The sequence below is a fragment of the Chironomus tepperi genome, unplaced genomic scaffold (genome assembly GCF_022539635.2).
Source record: "Chironomus tepperi strain 1889 unplaced genomic scaffold, CSIRO-AGI_Ctep_v1 contig_354, whole genome shotgun sequence".
Taxonomy (NCBI): Eukaryota; Metazoa; Arthropoda; class Insecta; order Diptera; family Chironomidae; genus Chironomus; species Chironomus tepperi.
This window is the reverse complement of record NW_027226476.1, coordinates 4,580,139-4,598,477: the sequence shown is the minus strand read 5'-3', so window position 1 is coordinate 4,598,477 and position 18,339 is coordinate 4,580,139. Positions and strand designations below refer to the sequence as shown.

At 39.1% G+C, this 18,339-nt stretch overlaps 3 protein-coding genes and 1 long non-coding RNA gene across 4 annotated transcripts; 2 read left to right on the top strand and 2 right to left on the bottom strand.

The window, feature by feature from the left end:
- Positions 1-1,837: 1,837 nt before the first annotated feature.
- Positions 1,838-3,271, bottom strand: LOC139094578 (serine protease gd-like). Its single transcript, XM_070645690.1, has 3 exons — positions 2,818-3,271; positions 2,683-2,759; positions 1,838-2,615 (listed from the first exon to the last, which is right to left on the bottom strand). Exons 1-3 carry the CDS (start codon positions 3,144-3,146, stop codon positions 1,987-1,989), a joined length of 1,035 nt encoding a protein of 344 aa, XP_070501791.1. The 5' UTR covers positions 3,147-3,271; the 3' UTR covers positions 1,838-1,986.
- A 3,118-nt stretch (positions 3,272-6,389) lies between these two features.
- On the top strand, positions 6,390-7,358 carry LOC139094543 (uncharacterized). The gene is made up of 2 exons (XR_011544782.1): positions 6,390-6,519; positions 6,580-7,358. It is a non-coding gene; the product is annotated as an uncharacterized lncRNA (long non-coding RNA).
- Positions 7,359-8,235: 877 nt separating this feature from the next.
- On the top strand, positions 8,236-10,224 carry LOC139094277 (turripeptide Ici9.2-like). Its single transcript, XM_070645283.1, has 3 exons — positions 8,236-8,308; positions 9,867-9,893; positions 9,958-10,224. Exons 1-3 carry the CDS (start codon positions 8,278-8,280, stop codon positions 10,137-10,139), a joined length of 240 nt encoding a protein of 79 aa, XP_070501384.1. The 5' UTR covers positions 8,236-8,277; the 3' UTR covers positions 10,140-10,224.
- On the bottom strand, positions 10,155-17,525 carry LOC139094275 (uncharacterized). The gene is made up of 4 exons (XM_070645282.1): positions 16,751-17,525; positions 15,131-15,970; positions 13,719-14,342; positions 10,155-13,298 (listed from the first exon to the last, which is right to left on the bottom strand). Exons 1-4 carry the CDS (start codon positions 17,452-17,454, stop codon positions 10,670-10,672), a joined length of 4,797 nt encoding a protein of 1,598 aa, XP_070501383.1. The 5' UTR covers positions 17,455-17,525; the 3' UTR covers positions 10,155-10,669.
- Between the last annotated feature and the right edge of the window lie 814 nt (positions 17,526-18,339).

The following is an 18,339-nucleotide window of genomic DNA, read 5'->3' as shown; positions in this document are numbered from 1 at the left end:
ATACAAATTGACACAATTTACATGATCCTTGCCATTTCTCAGACTATACGGGACTATACTTCCTTGGGATAGAGAATGATACATCATATCCGTTAGTCAATGATCATGTCCGTTTCCAATGATCACGTCATAATTAATATAGTCACGGGTATTCCCAAATTGTCAAATAAATAACACGAGTGGACATCCAATGAATTTTACTCACTTCAGTTATAAGCCACAATAATACTCAGAGAGGATTACTCTCCCATTTAATTTCATTCTCAACAATCTGAGCTGAATACCACGTGTCGGCTAATTGATCCAAAATCGGACATCACGTTGATGTGACTCTGGCATGGTACACGGAACTGAATATGGCATTAAATCAGAGGTTCGCCCACATGGAACTGGTTGTCCTATTTGGATGACCACAATTATGGCTATAATGAATATTAAGCTATGCCCGAAGGACACACGACGTATATTCTGACATTTTCATGCCGTGTGCCTTTCCAGATATTTTTTTGGACCAATTTTTATTTGTTTTACTTCCTAAATTACTGTCCAAAAGCGGCTGTGGCTCATTAATTTATTAAGTAACATTCTTAGGTAGGTCTGAGTCACGCCAGATGATGTGGATTCGGATTTAAACCGAATCTGATATCAAGTCAGAGTCAAATCAGCCTGATGCAGGTCTCATAAGTTCAATCACAGTCAGTTGTGGATTTTGACGTCAGTACGATCCAAAATGATGAGCTTACTTACTTACATCCTTAGCTGCAGCGCACTGGAGTGTGGCTGAAGTATGTCGGCATGATATCGCAAATCGAAATAAAAAGTAGTCTATAATTTAGTCATAATATCAACATAAAGGCTTCCTTGCCGAGCTACAGCATGTCCAATTTTGAACAAAAATACCGACATACTTCAGCTTGCAATATTTTTAGATTGACTTTAGATCACATGTTCGACATCAGACAAATTTGTCAGAAGTTCTTAGTTCTCAACTCATCAATTCTTGCCACATAAGCTGATTAGGCTGCTTAGAGCGACTCCCGAAAAGCAATGTGTGGCATGAAAGTTCAAGCGGAGTGTGGAGTGAAGAACACGACTGAGGCAGGATGATGAGATGTCGACTATAAGCTGGAAGGTGTTTTTCAAAAGGCTGATCTGGATATTGAATGGAAGGCAACGCAGCTGCTTGAATTTGTCAATGACTTGAACATTGTTGGAAGAAATATCAGGTCCGTAATCGATGCATTCTCCAAAATGGACAGGTAGGCCAGTACAGAGTTCCAATACAGATTTCGCATAAATGAGAACAACATAAAGTTCTTGATGGTGACTGCATCAGGTAGAACATGGAAGTTTGTTGGCCAATAAGTCAAGCTGGTCAATGAGCTTGTCTACCTTGGGGCTATTATTAGCAACAATTCCGACATCAGAATGGATCAGACATCTCTTAATATCAAAGAGATATTTAGCTAATTCCTCTAAATGCGTTGTATGGGATTGGAGTCATGAAACATAACTGCTGCGGACGTACATCCTACTGGTGTCTTAAAAAAGAGTCATCCTTGGCCATAAGAAGGATGGAGACCTATTCGAGTGCATGAGTAATGTGGAAGTTAATAAGCTGGATATGTTTAAAGGATATCTTTGGAAGTTCCGTTGAATAATGTCTGTGACTTTGTGGATATGGACAGTGTTGTAATTGGTATTGGTAACTGGAAGATGGAAGTCAGCTTCAGGCGACACCTGTGGGATGTTATGAATCACAATTGATCTGTACGATTAAAGACATGAGGAAGTTAGTAAGCTTTTTATTCTGTAAGATTTAATTTTTATTTCCAATCACCCAAATTATTACAAAAATGTTAGCAAAAATGCCAAGATTAATATATTTATGTCCATAATATAATAGACTGGACAGCAATTGTATGACATGTCATGAGTCATGACTGGCCAGCAAATAACATACCATGACTGGCCAAAGTCAAGTGATTAGTCAAATCGACTTGTGGACACGTTATTGATCCAATCGATGTATTTAGTCACATCCGTAAATACCGAATAAGTATCAACATCACATCCATAAGGTCCACCAATTAATGATGATGACACAACTCCACGTAGATAATAAGTAGTTCCATCAGTCACAAATAATCCATTTCCACTGTCACCACGACAAACTCCAATTCTAGTTCCAGTTCCTCCACAAAATGTTCGCTTACTTGATAGTTTAGCCAATAAAAAGTTGTTAAGGAAGCAGTCTTCGTTGCTGTGAATTGGAGTTTCGAGTATTTTGGGGATATTTTCATGCTTTTTTGTACCGTCTTCACTTTTTCCATATCCAACAACAACACCAGTTGATGCAGATGAAGCTTGGACGAGACAAATTGGTTGAATAAATCCACTAAATGTGACTTCTATGTCCAAAACCAGCACAGCAATGTCAGCATCAAAAGCCTGTGTGAGTGTATTCCAATCAGGATGAACATTGATACTTTGGACAGCATGAGAAGCTCTTCCGACTTCAACTTTTTTGTCCAGGTCATAAATACCAAGTCGAACGATGACTTCACCTGCCAGCTTTGGCTTTGGAGCATGTTTGTCTTGAATGCAATGTCCAGCTATAATGAGGGAGGTAAGAGGGGTTGGTTGAGTGTCTGGTCCCAAAGCTTACATCCTTAGACTTACCAGTTACAACTTTTTGCTTAGACACAAGTGTTCCACCACAAAAAAGGTCACCAGATGCTGTAGACAGGACTGCAACCCTGAAAATAAGGAAATTCGTAATTTTATGACTTTTGTTGATGTACATGCTGTACTTACCATGGAAAGTCACCTCTTGTAGCAAATTTACCACCAATAATATTCCCAACTCCTTTGACAGGCTGTCCACATTGTTGAGTACGAGTGACTTCATTTGTTGTTTTATAATTCTCAAAGCATGTCCTCAGACCCACTTTGATGCTTTCAATTCCTTCAAGTAATTCATTACTGCATATGTTGTCGATCATATCCATCCATTTAATTGCTGTATTATCAATGAATTTTTCATCAATTTGATTGATTTTGTTGCTTTGCAGACCAACTGTAACTAAGTTCTTCAGAACACCAAAAGATGCAGCATCAATTATAGCTAACTTGTTGCTAAACATGCTTAATGTTTTCAAATTTCTTAAAGGTTTAAAAGTATTTTGTGGCAGTTCTGAGATTTCATTTTTGTAGATGTACAGTTCTTTGAGGTTATGTAGACCAACAAAGAAATTGGAATTTAGGAACTTGATTCTGTTGCTATGAAGGGCAAGTAGCTCTAAATTGATTAAAAACTCAAAGGATCTATCTGGAACCACAGAAATTTGGTTTTCACCCAAAAACAGCCATTTTAACTTGGCTAAATTTTTAAACCATTTTGAGTCAATTGACTGTAGCTTGTTATTGTTTACATCAAAATATTCAAGTTGAGTCAGTGGATTAAAAATATTTGATGGTAAAAAGTTGATTTGATTGTTTCCTAAACTTAATAATTTGAGATTATTTTGGGATGAAAACAAATTTTCAGGCATTGTTGTCACTTGACTTTCTGTAAAGAATATTTTTGAAAGTTTTGAATTTCTGGTGAACAGTTCATTGGGTATGGAGTTAAGCTGAACTCCATGTAGATCCAAAACATACAAATTTTCACATTTTTCTAATGAATTTCCATCAATTGTGTAAACAGCGTCTGCTTTTATAACTTCAAGATTTTTAAATTTTTCACAGTAAATTGATGAAAATGTGTTGATGCTGCTACCGTTGCTAATGTACAAGTATGTGACGTCATCATCAGTATGTCCAGAGTTATGCTGTCCATTGATTGTTGTCACTTTGTTGATTAAACTTTGCAATTTTGTGCTTAAATAGCAGGAATAGTAGGGTGTGTACTGAGTTAAGTAGCCATTAGTCGCAAAATATCGTCTACCATAGTCACAGTCAGCTGATTGAGCATCAACACAGTTTTGCATCCACAAAAGTCCACAGAAAATTATCAAAATATTCACATTCATTTATGACTTTTTCTTTTTCAAACTCGACTAAATAGCAGCGATATTTACCGTCGGTAAGCAGCACAAAAACTGAGAGAAGTCAGCAAAAAAAAAATCTCAAGCGACAAGATTACAACAACAACAACAAAAACAGAAGATGCAGTCAATGACATGTTGCATTGAAGATTACTTGTGTACAGTGCGGCGGTTCCAATCCCAAAAAAGCTCTCATATCCACCACACTGTACACAAGAATAAATGTAGCATCACATCTGAACATGATCTTACCGTTACATCCATTGATCTTCACTTATAATTGTTCTCAAGTTCTCTCATAATTTCTTATGCTCTTTGGTGACTATTTTAATGCTTATATGAGCTACTTAAACTGCATTTCATGTGCTGTTTGTGGATATTAAGCCAAGTTTGTTAGACGACGATAGACGCTGTTTGCCAGTTCTTAATTTTTTTAAAATAAAATCTGAAATATGAAGACATTGCTATTGATGATTATACTAGGTGAGTATATAGTTCAGTGGTGGACAACCTAAGTTCCGCGGCACATCAATGTACGGCATGTAATTATTGAAAATGCCATTAAAAGCATGTCGTGTGCAGTTTTGGTCTAGGCTTACCACCATGATGTGCCGTGACAAATAAAAGGTTGTCCAGCACTGGTTTTACTGATTTACTTCCTTTGCAACTCACACGAGAGTCCGGGCCAGCGGAAAGTTGCTTTTTTTAGCATTACGTAATTTACGGACGGTCCCTAAGCCTCCTATGGACTTAAGAATTCAAATTCCCTTTCATTACAGCTCATTCAGTCACATCAGCACCACAACTTAAATTTAATCCACAAAATCATCAATTTCAACCATCATACAGCATGATAAGATGCTCAAAATCATGTACATTAAATTATGCACCTGTTTGTGGATATGATAATAATCCAAGATTTGGTGAACAATTTACCAATGAGTGCTTCCTTCAGATGTACGTCTGTGAGAATCGTGGTGGACAGCCATTCCGGGATGTTTTACGTGGCGAGTGCTTTAAGCCAATTTAGGTTGTCATTAAGTGTTGGGATGTAGGGGATGGAGTGGAATTGGTCCTGAAATTCAATCCAATGAACTGTGTGTACTTTGGTTAGGGATGGCTATATGATTTATATCCTATAAAATTGATATTCTAATAATAAAATTTGAAATTTCAAAACTTTACTTGATTCCTCGATCTTCTACAACAGTGCCTCGAGAGGACTAATCGATGCATATTCTGAGTTTAGGCCGTCCAGACCCTAAACCTTACATCCTTGGCTGGGCCACACGGAGGCCCATTGCTGCATTTAAAGAACGTCTGAAGACGCTCTATCCTTCGAATCCTTCTGTCAATGTTGGAATATTGTGGACTCTAACGTCCTTATCAACACAACCGATCCAGGACATTTTCGGCCTTCCTCTTAATCTTTTGCCATCCACAAAGTCTGCAACTATATACTGGGGTATCCTGTGGTCGTCTGTTCACATGACCTGCCCGTCTCAAGCGATTCACAGCTTGAGATGGGAAAGCTGATTAAGTTCATAATTATGCCTGCATCTTACTTCGCTGGCCGTACAGATCAACTGTGATCCATGGCCTCTCGCAGATGTCGCCTTAAGCTGGTTCTATCGCCGGCTTCCGCCTGCCAATTGCCAATATCAAATGCAATGCTGTCTCTATGCATCGTAATATTTGACCTTCTTTTGCCGGTCCATAAAAGACACCAAGTGCTTCTTCATCTGCTTGTGTAGAGTTCTCGCTGCACGCCTTGGTGATAAGGCTCGACTGTAAACTCAGTTCTTGGTATTTCCAACTATTTTTGGTGGCATACAGGTAGTCAGGCATTCAGGTTAATTAGCACCTCTGACTTATTATGTCTCGAAGAGCTCCTGGAAGGAAGCTGTCGATAGCGACAGCATTGCAATTGGTATTGTCAACTGGCAGGCGTAAGCCGGCGATAGAACCAGATATAGGCGACGTCTGAGTGGCCATGGATCACAGTTGATCTGTACGGCCAGTGACTATATAGAACCAACACAGGGTTAGAATGGTCGGTCTACAGATCCTGCAGACCCAAGATCAGTTCCATGGAAAGCCTAATTGCTTTTTTCGCTGTTCAATCCGGTTTGTGTGATATGCGACAAAGGAATTGTGTTTAAATACATTGCATTGGCATACGCTGAGTCACGCAATATGCAGAATTGAGAATCTAGCATCTTCAAATGTCTCACAATGCCTGAAATGTGACGTCACAATTTAAACTCGCTCAGATTCTCAAAAAACCGAAGGAAATCCTCTTCATTTTTTTACTCTCTTTTTCCTCTCAATTCTACTGCGTTCTTTCCATAATCTCGTCGTATAGACTCTTTAGTCAGTTTGTGTCGCGGTGTTGATGAAAACAAACTTTGGAATTTACAGATAATCCAGCATATAATCATGAAGACTGTCTTAATTTTGTGCTTATTGGGTAAGTTTTGATGTCTTTTTTCAAGTCAAATTTAATCAAAATTTTTACAATTTTTTTCAGTCATGTCAGTCAGGTCTGCACCACAACTACCCAACTTTCAATTTCCACAATTTAACTTCCCAAATTTCGCCAACCTTAATTTCCCCAATTTTTATCCATCCAATAACTTCAACATGATGCCACAAGGTACATCCAACTACAGTCCATCCAACTACAGCCCGTCCAACAACTTTGAACCATCACCGAATCAAGACAACTTCCGTCCATCTGAAACACCCGAGGAATCAAATACCTGCATGAGAGAATGTGAACCTAAACCGTTGGCATTTTGTGGATATGATACAGATCCAAAGTATGGAATAACATTTCAGAGTGAATGTGAGATGGACAAGTATGCGTGCATGAAGAGGGGTGGACAGAAGTTTAAGGGAATGCTTATTGGAGATTGTCCGAATTAAAGATGACGGTTGGGACAGCAGGAGGAGGAAAGAGGGAGCATTAAGCTCAGAATGTCCAGATTGTGCCTTTTAATTTTAGTAATAACATTATATCCGCCCCGGGGTAATATCGACCTCAGGGTAATTTATAACCCAGGGTAATATTAGCCCCAGGGTAATATTAGCCCCAGGGTAATATCTACTCCAGGGTAATATCTACCCCAGGGTAATATCTACCCCAGGGTAATATCTACCCCAGGGTAACATGCGCCTTGGGGTAATATACGCCTTGGGGTAATATGCGCCTTGGGGTAATATGCGCCTTGGTGTAACATACGCCTTGGGGTAATATGCTCCCCGGGGTATTAAATTTTTTTGAATAAAAGTGAGCAAATCTTAAAATTTGTTGTTTTTTTTGTGAAATTTCTTGGAAATTTGATGAATTTGGTTCCAAAAGATATTTAAGGGGGAGGGGTAGTAGGTTGACCCTCTGGATATGCCAGTAATAATCATCAAATCCTTCATTTTGGCCAAAATTCTTCAATTTTCTGATAATTTTCGATTCCCTTCCCCTTTCTTATTTCTAGTGCCCCATACATCTGTTCCAGGATGCGTAGAAATGACTGAAAGTCTGACCCCAGGCTAACATAAATCTAGCCAGTCAGTGGTGGTCAACCCTTTGCTTTTTGCCGTGGTGAGCCTTGACCAAAATCACGCACGACATGCTGGTTATTGGGTTTCTAAAAATTTGGCTGCCAAAAGGTTGACCATCACTGATGTCGGATTTTATCGATTCTATCCTTAAGCCAGAGTCACATTGGTCCAGAGATGCAAAACAGGCACCTGTGACATGCAAAAACCGTACAAATTCTTGATAATATGTATGGTTTTTCTTACAAATCCATACAAATTATCAAGAATTTGTACGGTTTTTGCGCGTCATAGGTGCATTGGTCTAAAGTTAGATCCTCAATCATTTCTAAGCCGTGTGTCGTTCGGGATCATCACAATGAATCACAGGTGACTGACTTAATTAAAATATACCGGGAATTCCCCGTCATATGATCAACAAGAACTTTCATTTATATTTACATATACACAAGCTACTCAATGCGGATTGAGAGAGGAATCTTGACTTCTTGTCGTATGTTCTTTCCATAGCTTCTTATTCTTACCATTACACTCACAAATGATGCTCAATAATTAAGATTTTTCTCAATTTTTTTAAATGAAATGCTCAATTTTTTCTCTGTTGGTATTTCCATAAATTCTTAGTTCATTTGTCTTATCGATCAAGTCAGTGTAGAAGTGTAAAAGTGAAATGAAATATTTTGTGATTTTAGCTGTGGCTGGTATGCAATATCCTGAATACCACAAGTCGGCTAATTGATCGATCCCACCCAGGTTGAGAAACTCCGCAGTAACTACCGCTGTATATCTACAGATACCGCTAAATACCGGCAAATACAGCTAAATACAGTCAAATACAGTTAAATACAGTCAAATACAGCTAAATACAGTCAAATACAGCTAAATGCAGTCAAATACAGCTAAATACAGTCAAATACAGCTAAATATAGTCAAATACAGCTGAATACAGTCAAATACAGCTAAATACAGTCAAATACAGCTAAATACAGTCAAACAAAGCTGAATACAGTCAAATACAGCTAAATACAGTCAAATACAGCTGTATTTCATATAAATACCGCCAATACCGTCCAGTTCCTCAACCTGGGGATCTCATCATGTCAGAGTCATGTCTGTCTGAAGCCAGATTTTTGATTGATTAGCCGATTTGTGTTGTTCGGGTTTTAAATTTAAATTTTAACTCCTAAAAGGCACACGACACACAAAATGGTAAAATAAAAATTCTGGCTCCGCCTTTGGACAGAACTTCATCGAACCTAAAGAAGAGATAATCATCTGCAGAAGTGTATGATTTTCATAATTATTGGAATTTTCTTTAATAGAAAAAACATTGTGAAAATTGTGCATTTTACTGATGAGATACCAGCTCATCCAGAGCTGATGTGAGTGGATATGAGTGAGTTTGAGTGGATCTGAGCTAGTATGAGCGAGTCTGTGTGAGTCTGAGCGGGATTGAGTGGGATCGAGTGGGATCGAGCGGTTCTGAGTGGATATGAGCGGATCTAAGCGGATCTAAGCGGATCTGAGCGAGTCTGAAAGGGTTTAACCGGGTCTAAGTAGAATTAAGTGAATTTTAGCAAATCTGAGCGGTTCTGAGTGAATCTTTGCAGATCTGAGTGGGTCCGAGTGGATCTGAGCGAGTCTGAGCGGAATTCAGCTGATTTGAGCAAATCTAAGTGGATTTGAATGGAATTTAGCAGATCTTATTGAGTCTTAGTTGGTTTGAGCAGATCTGAGTGGGTTTAAGTGGATCTAAGTAGATCTGATCGGTTCTGAAATAGTCTAAGCTAGTCTGAGCGAGTCTGGGTGGAGGCTGAGCTGTATTAAGCGAGTCTTGAAGGGTGTGAATATATTTGAGCGTAATCCAGCTGGTCTGACCGGATCTTAGCTGGTCTGAGTGGATCTGAACAGGGTCTAAGTGCTTATGATCGAGTCTAAGAGGATGTGCGCGGATTTAGGCGGGTCCAAGCTATTTTGAGTGTGTCCAAGAGAGTCTAAGCAGGTTTGAGAGTGTCTTAGATGATGTAAGTGAGTCTGAGCAGATCTGAGCGATTCTGTGTAAGTGTAAGCAGATCTGAGCGGATCTATGCGAGTCTGAGCGGTACAGAGCCATCACCAAATTTGATGCCGTGTGCCATTTGGGATTAAATCATTTTTACCAAAAAGGGGTGTCGTGAGGGGGTAGATTGAGTACCCCTGTGGAATATGCCTTTGGCTCTGGATTCTTGATTTAAATGCTTTTATAAAATCACTTTCTAGCATTGATTGTCACCATCTATGCACAAGGTAAGATTGACTTTCCTCAAACCTAATCCAACCTTTTTAAATAACCTTAAAAATTCCCTTAAAGATGACTATGAAGCCAAAAAGTGCAACACAAACTGCACTGACGAATACAAACCAATTTGTGGATATTATGATGAGCCAAAGGATGGATTAACATTCCAAAATAATTGTGTACTTGAGACTTATTATTGTTATAATGATGATCTGCCATTTGCAGGAGTTGATGATGGGGAATGTCCTAAATAAATCATAATTTGGGTATAATTTGTGAAAATAGATTTTTTATTCAATTTCTGGATTTAAATGTTAAATAAAATAATTTTTTATGTGATTTTGAGGATTTTAAGGATGTGAAGCTGAGAATGATGATGAAAAATTGTCAAATTTGATGAAAAATTGGCCAAAAATGGTCAAAATGACCATTTCACCTAAATTCACCTCAATTCACCTCAATTTCACCTCAATTCACCTCAATTTCACCTCAATTAACCTCAATTTCACCTAAATTCACCTCAATTCACCTCAATTTCACCTCTATTTCACCTCTATTTCACCTCAATTCACCTCAATTTCACATCAATTCACCTCAATTTCACCTCATTTCACCTCAACTACCCTCTATTTCACCTCAATTTCACCTCAATTCACCTCAATTTCATCTCAACTTCATCTCAATTCCACCTCAACTACCCTCTATTTCACCTCAATTCACCTCAATTTCACCTCAATTCACCTCAATTTCACCTCATTTCACCTCAACTACCCTCAATTTCACCTCACTTGCCCTCAATCTCCATCAAATCATTCTTAATACTTCCAAAAACCTCCAAAAATTTTCTTTCTTGAAGATTTTCCAGTCCCAATATCTTAGCCTGCAGCTGTACATTCTCATCACAATCCTCATTAATCTTCTTCGTCATAATAACCAGCATGTCTGCAACTTCCTTACAATTCAACAATGACGTCAATTTACTCACAGCACACGACTGAAAAACACTGTCGGTTATCAAATCCTGACTGTAAAGTGCAGCAATGAACAGCAAGGCATTAGCCATTCTCTTCCTGACACCTTCATGCTCCTTAACATTCGCTGACTTGACAATCGCCAACAGTGAATTTATCCGTCGATTAACAAACTTTTCAAGATTTTTCATGAATTTTTCTTCATTTTTAGTCAATTTTTTACAAATTTCAGCTATTTCAGTCACTAAACTGCCATCAATCAGGCAATACTTCCATAAAATTTGTAAAAATTCATTCTGACTATCGGCAGATTTTGTGACTTGTTGTGCTGCCTGCTGACACATCGTAAGTAAATTTGTCGATGCTGTTTGAAGATCATTCAGGAATACTTCAAAGTCACTTTCGGTTTTGGTGAAAAATTCATAAGTTTGGTTGAGGTGAGCAGGTGTTTGGGGTTGGGTGTTGGGTGGAGTGGGTTGAGTGCTGGATGGAGTGGGTTGGGTGTTGGATGTAGTCGGTTGGGTGCTGGGTGGAGTCGGTTGGATGCTGGATGGAGTCGGTTGGGTGCTGGGTGGAGTAAGTTCGGTATCAGCTGGAGTTGGTTGGGTGTCGCCTGGCATGGACTTAGTGTCGGCCGTGCTTGCCTTAGAGTCTTTTGAGATTAATTGAGTGTCAGCTTGGATTGGCTTATTGTCAGCTTTGATGGATTTGTTGTCGGATGGCATAGCTTTGGTCTCTTTGATGTTCAGTGACTGTAGATGGATAGTTGGGTCTGCTTTTGATGTACCTGGTGATTGACATGAAGTTGAAGCTTCATTTTGGGTAGAATTTGATGTGAATTGCTTGGTTAGGGTTAGGTTTGGATCTGATGAGGATTTGGATCCTTTATGGTCAATATTTGTAGACATGGTTCCATTTTGGGGTGTATTTGAAGGTCCAGGGGCTTTCTGATCATTGTTTGAATTTGGAGGTCCTTTATGGTCTTTAATTGAAGATGATGACGCTGTCTGGTCAACATTTGATGATGTGCTGCCTTTCTGGACATGGTCTCCTTTACCGACATTTTCCACAGATTTTCCCGAATTTTCCTTCTCAATTTTCTTATCCTCAGCCTTAATTCCAACATCCTGAACCTTCCCCTTAAGTGTCTTGCTCTGCTGAACATCAGCATCAACCTTTTCCGTATTATACTTCCAATCAGCACCCATAGCCAGCATATAACTCCTCTCATCCTCATCACAATCAAATTTCCACTTATTTTTGGACAATTTTTCAATTCTATCAAATAAAACCTTACAATGTCCACTTTTAAGGCTCTGCTTGATCCTTTGAAAGCATTCTTCAAGTGAGCACAGCCGTTCGCGTTCAATTCGGGCTCCGATAAACTTTAGGTAATATCCAACACATTTTAAACGATTCATGCAGACATCTTGGGATAGAAATTGAAGCAGTAAGTCGATATATGCTGTATTGCAGAACCTCTGGCTGTACATTTCAATGACAAAGTCGAGGATCAGCTGAATAGCTGGAATGTCTTCCTCTTTTAATGGCTTAATCTTTTCTGATCGATCAATTCCACTCGGTACGTTTAAAATATTACCAAAATCAACAACAAGTGAACCTTGAAGGAAGTCCTTAAAGTCATATTTAAATTTGGATATTTCGCTGGCAAATCGGACATAAATGTTGACTTTTGTCATATCCGACAGGACTTTTTTGTTGAATATACCCGAATTTGACTTATTGTTAAAGACATCAAGCTGTTCCAGATATTTGACAGAATTATCAAAGTTGATCTCATTCAAATTATCCAAAATTATGGCAAATGTCAGCTTCTTTTGGCTCCTCCTGACAGTCGCTGATGACAGCTCAAAAACAGCTGTATAATGATCAATAAACTGCTTGTACCTACTTGCCAGTTGACCAGATTTTGGTTTACTCTTGATGTATTGATAGATGTACTGCAAGTCACTTCCATCGCCTGTATGAATCAACTTTAAGGCTGTCGAGTATAAGGAAATGTGGAATATAAAGATTGGCTTCGTAGCTGTCATGTTTTTAGCCAATTTTTCTAAGCTGTTCATGTAATTTAGGCAGCTTATGACTCCATAGTTGTAGAATTCAGCAGCAACAAGCACAATCCGGTCCACGTCATTTTCAGCATCATCCCAATCGTTCTTATAGCTTAATAATGTTGTACGAAAATCAGCACAAATTAGGTCCGATATTTTCTCACGGAACTCAAATGACTTGAGTTCAATGCATAGGAACTTGGCGATGGCAGCACTAGCTGATGGATATGGACACTTTAGGCACAGCTCATGGAATCCGTCGAGGAACTTTTTAAAGTCTTTGTCATTTTCAATTTCAATGCTGTAAAATGCTGTCTTGACGTCATCCATTGTGTAGTTTTGGATGTTGAGGACAATGCTGGTGAACTTCCTGGAAATTGGAAAATTGGAGAGACTGTAATGTGGTGTGACTTGATATTGTATTAACCTAGAGTAAGATTGAGTTCGACCTGTGTCTAGGATTGGGTTCGACCTGTATCTAGGATTGGGTTCGACCTACATCTAGGATTGGGATCGACCTACATCTAGGATTGGGATCGACCTGCATCTAGGATTGGGTTCGACCTGTGTCTAGGATTGGGTTCGACCTGCATCTAGGATTGGGTTCGACCTGTGTCTAGGATTGGGTTCGACCTGCATCTAGGATTGGGTTCGACCTGTCTCTAGGATTGGGTTCGACCTGTGTCTAGGATTGGGTTCGACCTGGATCTAGGATTGGGTTCGACCTGCATCTAGGATTGGGTTCGACCTGTGTCTAGGATTGATATAAATCTAATCTGATTCTACTTACTTCATTTCATTAACCTTAAATGTCGCATCTGTGTCGATGATCATTTCGTCTAAATATTTTGATTTTTTCATCTTAAGACGTTGAGTTCGATCCCTTAAATTCTTCGGTTTCTCCTTCCTGCCCATAAATGTAGTTGTAAACAGCAATGCCGTATCAAATTCACGTTTGGACTCCGAGTAGTAACCTCTGTCTGACAAATGTAGTCTTTCAAGCCATGCGTCGACTAAATCTTTGTCAAATAAGTACAGCTTGTAGAATTCACATAAGCAGCATGTCAGATTTGATGCTCGAAGCCAATTTGATGCTTCATATTTCTCCAGATTAGCTATTGTTGCCATTTCTGTGTAGATGCAATACTTAATGTACTTTTTGAATTTTTCTTGATTTTCACTTGACAATGACGGCAAAATTTCGGATGTAAGACTTTGGCAATAAATGCCAGTCGTTTCCATTTTAATTAAGCAATTGTCCAAGAAGATTGATGCACAACCTTGAAGGGCTTCTGTTGATGTATCAACCATTTTATAGTTTTGGAAGCTTATTGTTGGATCGGATATGATAGCAGTCAGGTATTCTTGGAATTTCTTACATGTGTGATATGGAGATGATGTTGGTTGTGGAGGTCTGGAATTTAAAATTTTATAGTTGTTGTTTAATTGATGTTGTAAATGTGCACAGGATGAGCAGCTAATGATGAAAAAGGGTACACAGCTTTTGATTTAACGGGGTACACAGCTACTGACTAACATGGGTACAAATCTAATGACTAAGAGAGGTACACAGCTAATGACTAAAAGGGGTACACAGCTAATGACTAAGAGGGGTACACAGCTAACGATTAAGAGGGGTACACAACAACTGAAATAGAGGGGTACACAGCTGATGACTAAGATGGGTACGAAACTAATGACTAAGAAGGGTACACAACTACTGACTAAAAGGGGTACACAACTGCTGACTAAGATGGGTATGAAACTAATGACTAAAAAGGGTACACAACTACTGACTAAAAGAGGTACACAGCTATTGTCTTAGAGGGGTACGCAGCTAATGACTAAGAGGGGTACACAACTACTGACCAAGAGGGGAACAAGTCTAATGACTAAAAGGGGTACACAACTAATGACTAAGAAGGGTGCACAGCTAATGACTAAGAGGGGTACACAGCTAATGACTAAGAGAGGGTGCACAGCTGATGACTAAAGGGGGTTCACAGCTGATGACTAAATGGGGTACACAGCTAATGACTAAGAGGGGTACACAGCTAATGACTAAGAGGGGTTCACAACTACTGACTAAAATGGGTACACAACTAATGACTAGAGAGAAGTATACAGCTAATGACTAAGAGGGGTACACAAATAATGATTAAGAGGGGTACACAGCTTATATGATATGACTAAGATACTCACACTTGCTTAACAGGTGCATTCGTTCCACCAGCTTTGTTCTTCTCTTTAGTCACTGCTTTAACCACTGGCTTGATGTCAGTAAAGTCCTCAGTCAAATGTTTACCATATACTTGTAGAAAACTGTCTGGTAATGGCTGTTTACTATGGATGTCCTTTAAAAATCCCATAAAATTCCTATAAGCATTCACATCACGCTTTTGCATCGACTCATGAAATATGTCATGAACATCCAATAAGATTTTTAAAGCTTGTTCCTTGTCCACTGCTAATGCTTTAGTATGTTCAAGCCAATTATTAAACACGCTGATCTTCAGACCATCCACAACATACAAATGAGCCAGAAATTGTCCAGTTCCTCTCAAAAAGTCCCAGTCAACATTGCCGCCTTCAATTTGGCTTGATAAAATTTTCATTTTATCTTCAAAAGCTTCCTTAAGGAACAGATTAAAGTTCCTTTTGCTGATTCTTGTTGGAATGCTGAGTTGAACGATGCTGAGGACAATGTCTGCATAGATTTTAGTTCCATTTGTATCCTTTAAAGCAGCATCAAGTAAATTTTGAGCACATTGTTGCTTCTCATCGTCATTGCAGGACTTGAACAGCTGTATGTCAAAATTTGACTGCTTATTGGCTTGAAGGTTAGTCAGGTGGTCCTTAAAAAGCCTGACAATGTCTGCGGAATCAACAGTTGTAGAAGAATCAGACGACTTTCTGTCTTTTTTGACTTTTTTTGGTGACTTTTTGGTTTTCTTGATGGATTTTGAGGTTGATGGCATCTCGGTGTCACTATCGTTACTGCTGGCTGATGAGTCATCGTCTGAGTTGGATGCATCGAAATCACTAAAAGTAAAATTAAGCATGAAGAATTGCGTTAAAGGATCTGGGTCAATAGTTTGTAAGAATTACCCCGGGGCGCGTAGTCAAGAGTCGAGCTCTAGCTAGAACGTACTTCATACCACAGTATAATGGCCACTCCTAAGCTGTATAAGTTTGCCCCGGGCGGAAAAATTTTCTAGGGAAAAGTGTTGCCTTGGGGAAAAGACTGCTTGCGCCTAAGGGAAATAATTGCCCTGGGGGAGAATAATTGCCCTGGGCGAGAATAATTGCCCTGGGGTAGAATAATTGCCCTGGGGTAATAATTGCCCTGGGGTAGAATAATTGCCCTGGGGTAGAATAATGGCCCTGGGGGAGAATAATTGCCCTGGGGTAGAATAATTGCCCTGGGGTAGAATAATTGCCCTGGGGTAGAATAATTGCCCTGGGGTAGAATAATTGCCCTGGGGTAATAATTGCCCTGGGGGAGAATAATTGCCCTGGGGTAGAATAATTACCCTGGGGGAGAATAATTGCCCTGGGGTAGAATAATTGCCCTGGGGTAGAATAATTGCCCTGGGGGAGAATAATTGCCCCTGGGGGAGAATAATTGCCTTGGGGTAGAATAATTGCCCTGGGGTAGAATAATTGCTCTGAGGGGAATAATTGCCCTGGAGTAGAATAATTGCCCTGTGGTAGAATAATTGCCCTGGGGGAGAATAATTGCCCTTGGGGGAGAACAATTGCTCTGAGGGAACCCTGGGGGTACCCTGGGGTAAAAGTTTCCCTGCTCACTCCTGTACTCACCTATCATCATCCTCCTCATCATGATCTCCTTTAACATCCTTCATATCCCCAAGCATATTATTTTCCTTCATAAACTTATGAAGCTGAACAGCTGCTTGATTCCTTGCACCATGCATTGATATCTTCTGCAGGACTCTTGGTTCAATCAGTTTCATCAGCAACTTGATATACTTGTGTCTCTTTTGCTGACTAGTCAGCATCAACAGCAACAAAAACAGCCTATCATCCTGTATCATATCAATGTTATACAAATGAGCCATAAATGTAGTCATTCCACGATCCTTATTGACATCATCATGCATTATCGGTGTCCGGTTCTTGACGACCTTCCAAAATTCCCTCTCAAAATTGCCAGCAATTATTTCCCGTGGCTTTAACTTGGAACTGTCAAACTTGTTCCTGGTCAGCAGCGTCGGCAAAACATGAATCAGCTTTTTAGTCAGTTCCCCAAACTTTACTTGACATTTTTGATTGCTGATTGAGGCTTCGTTGAACAGCTTTGCGACAATATTCAGGATGTCTGTCTGTTCCACAAGTTTTAGATCCAGCAGCTTCGATACAACATCCTCAACACTTTTATTGCACAATTCACGCATTATTAAGTCAATTTTCATCCGTTCCAATAACTTTGATACTTCCTCTGGACTGTCAATGCCAATTGGGAATGTAAAGTTATTGCCGATATCGTCAATGAATCGAATCATGTCTTGTGGATGCTGTTGGAACTAAATTAATATTAAAATTTACAATATTTTGTGAAATTTGTTATGAGTCGAGGGGAAGGCACAAGTGATCATGTGTGTTATACTTTTGTTATGCTGATAACTTGATCGGTCATTTGAATATTTATTGACCGTTGGAGTTACACTGGGGAATTTTTGGTTATATGGTCTCTGAATTGATTGATCGTTGAGGATTAGGGGTGGAAACTCTGTTGTTTAATTTGAGGGTCATTTGTTACCGATGTTATCATTTGAATTTTTAAAAACCGTTACAGTTTGAAATTTTTAAACTGATAAAATTTGAATTTTTAGTTACTTCACTGGACGTAAAGATCAAGTGTCATCCATAGCATCTCTCAGTTGACGCCTGAAGCTGGCTCTATCGTTGGATGCAGCCTGCCAATTCCCAATTCTAAATGTTAATCCGTTTTCTTTTAGCCTTGATCATCATTGTTAGATACAGTTTGGTATTCCTTCCTTTGAACTTTCATAGCTTTGGTTTGAGAATGGAGACTTGCTAAGCCAACACACCCTGTATTAATCAGAGCCCTGTTCATCTCCGTCTCACTATGTGGCTTGGATTAACGACATGTGATCACGAGAAGGTTGGTTTCGTACTTAGTGATGTTAGGCGAAGTGTAGCGGTTGGCTACTTGTGTTCCCCATTCATCACATTTGAGAACCAAAAGATGTTAAAATTTGAATTCTTGAAATCCGTTAAAATTTGAATTTTTAAAAGTCGTTAAAAATTAATTTTTGAAGATCGTTCAATTTAAATTTTCAAAGCCATTTAAATTTGAATTTTAAAATGTCGTTAAAATTTGAATATTCGAAATCTGTTTAAATTATAATTACAAAAACTATTTA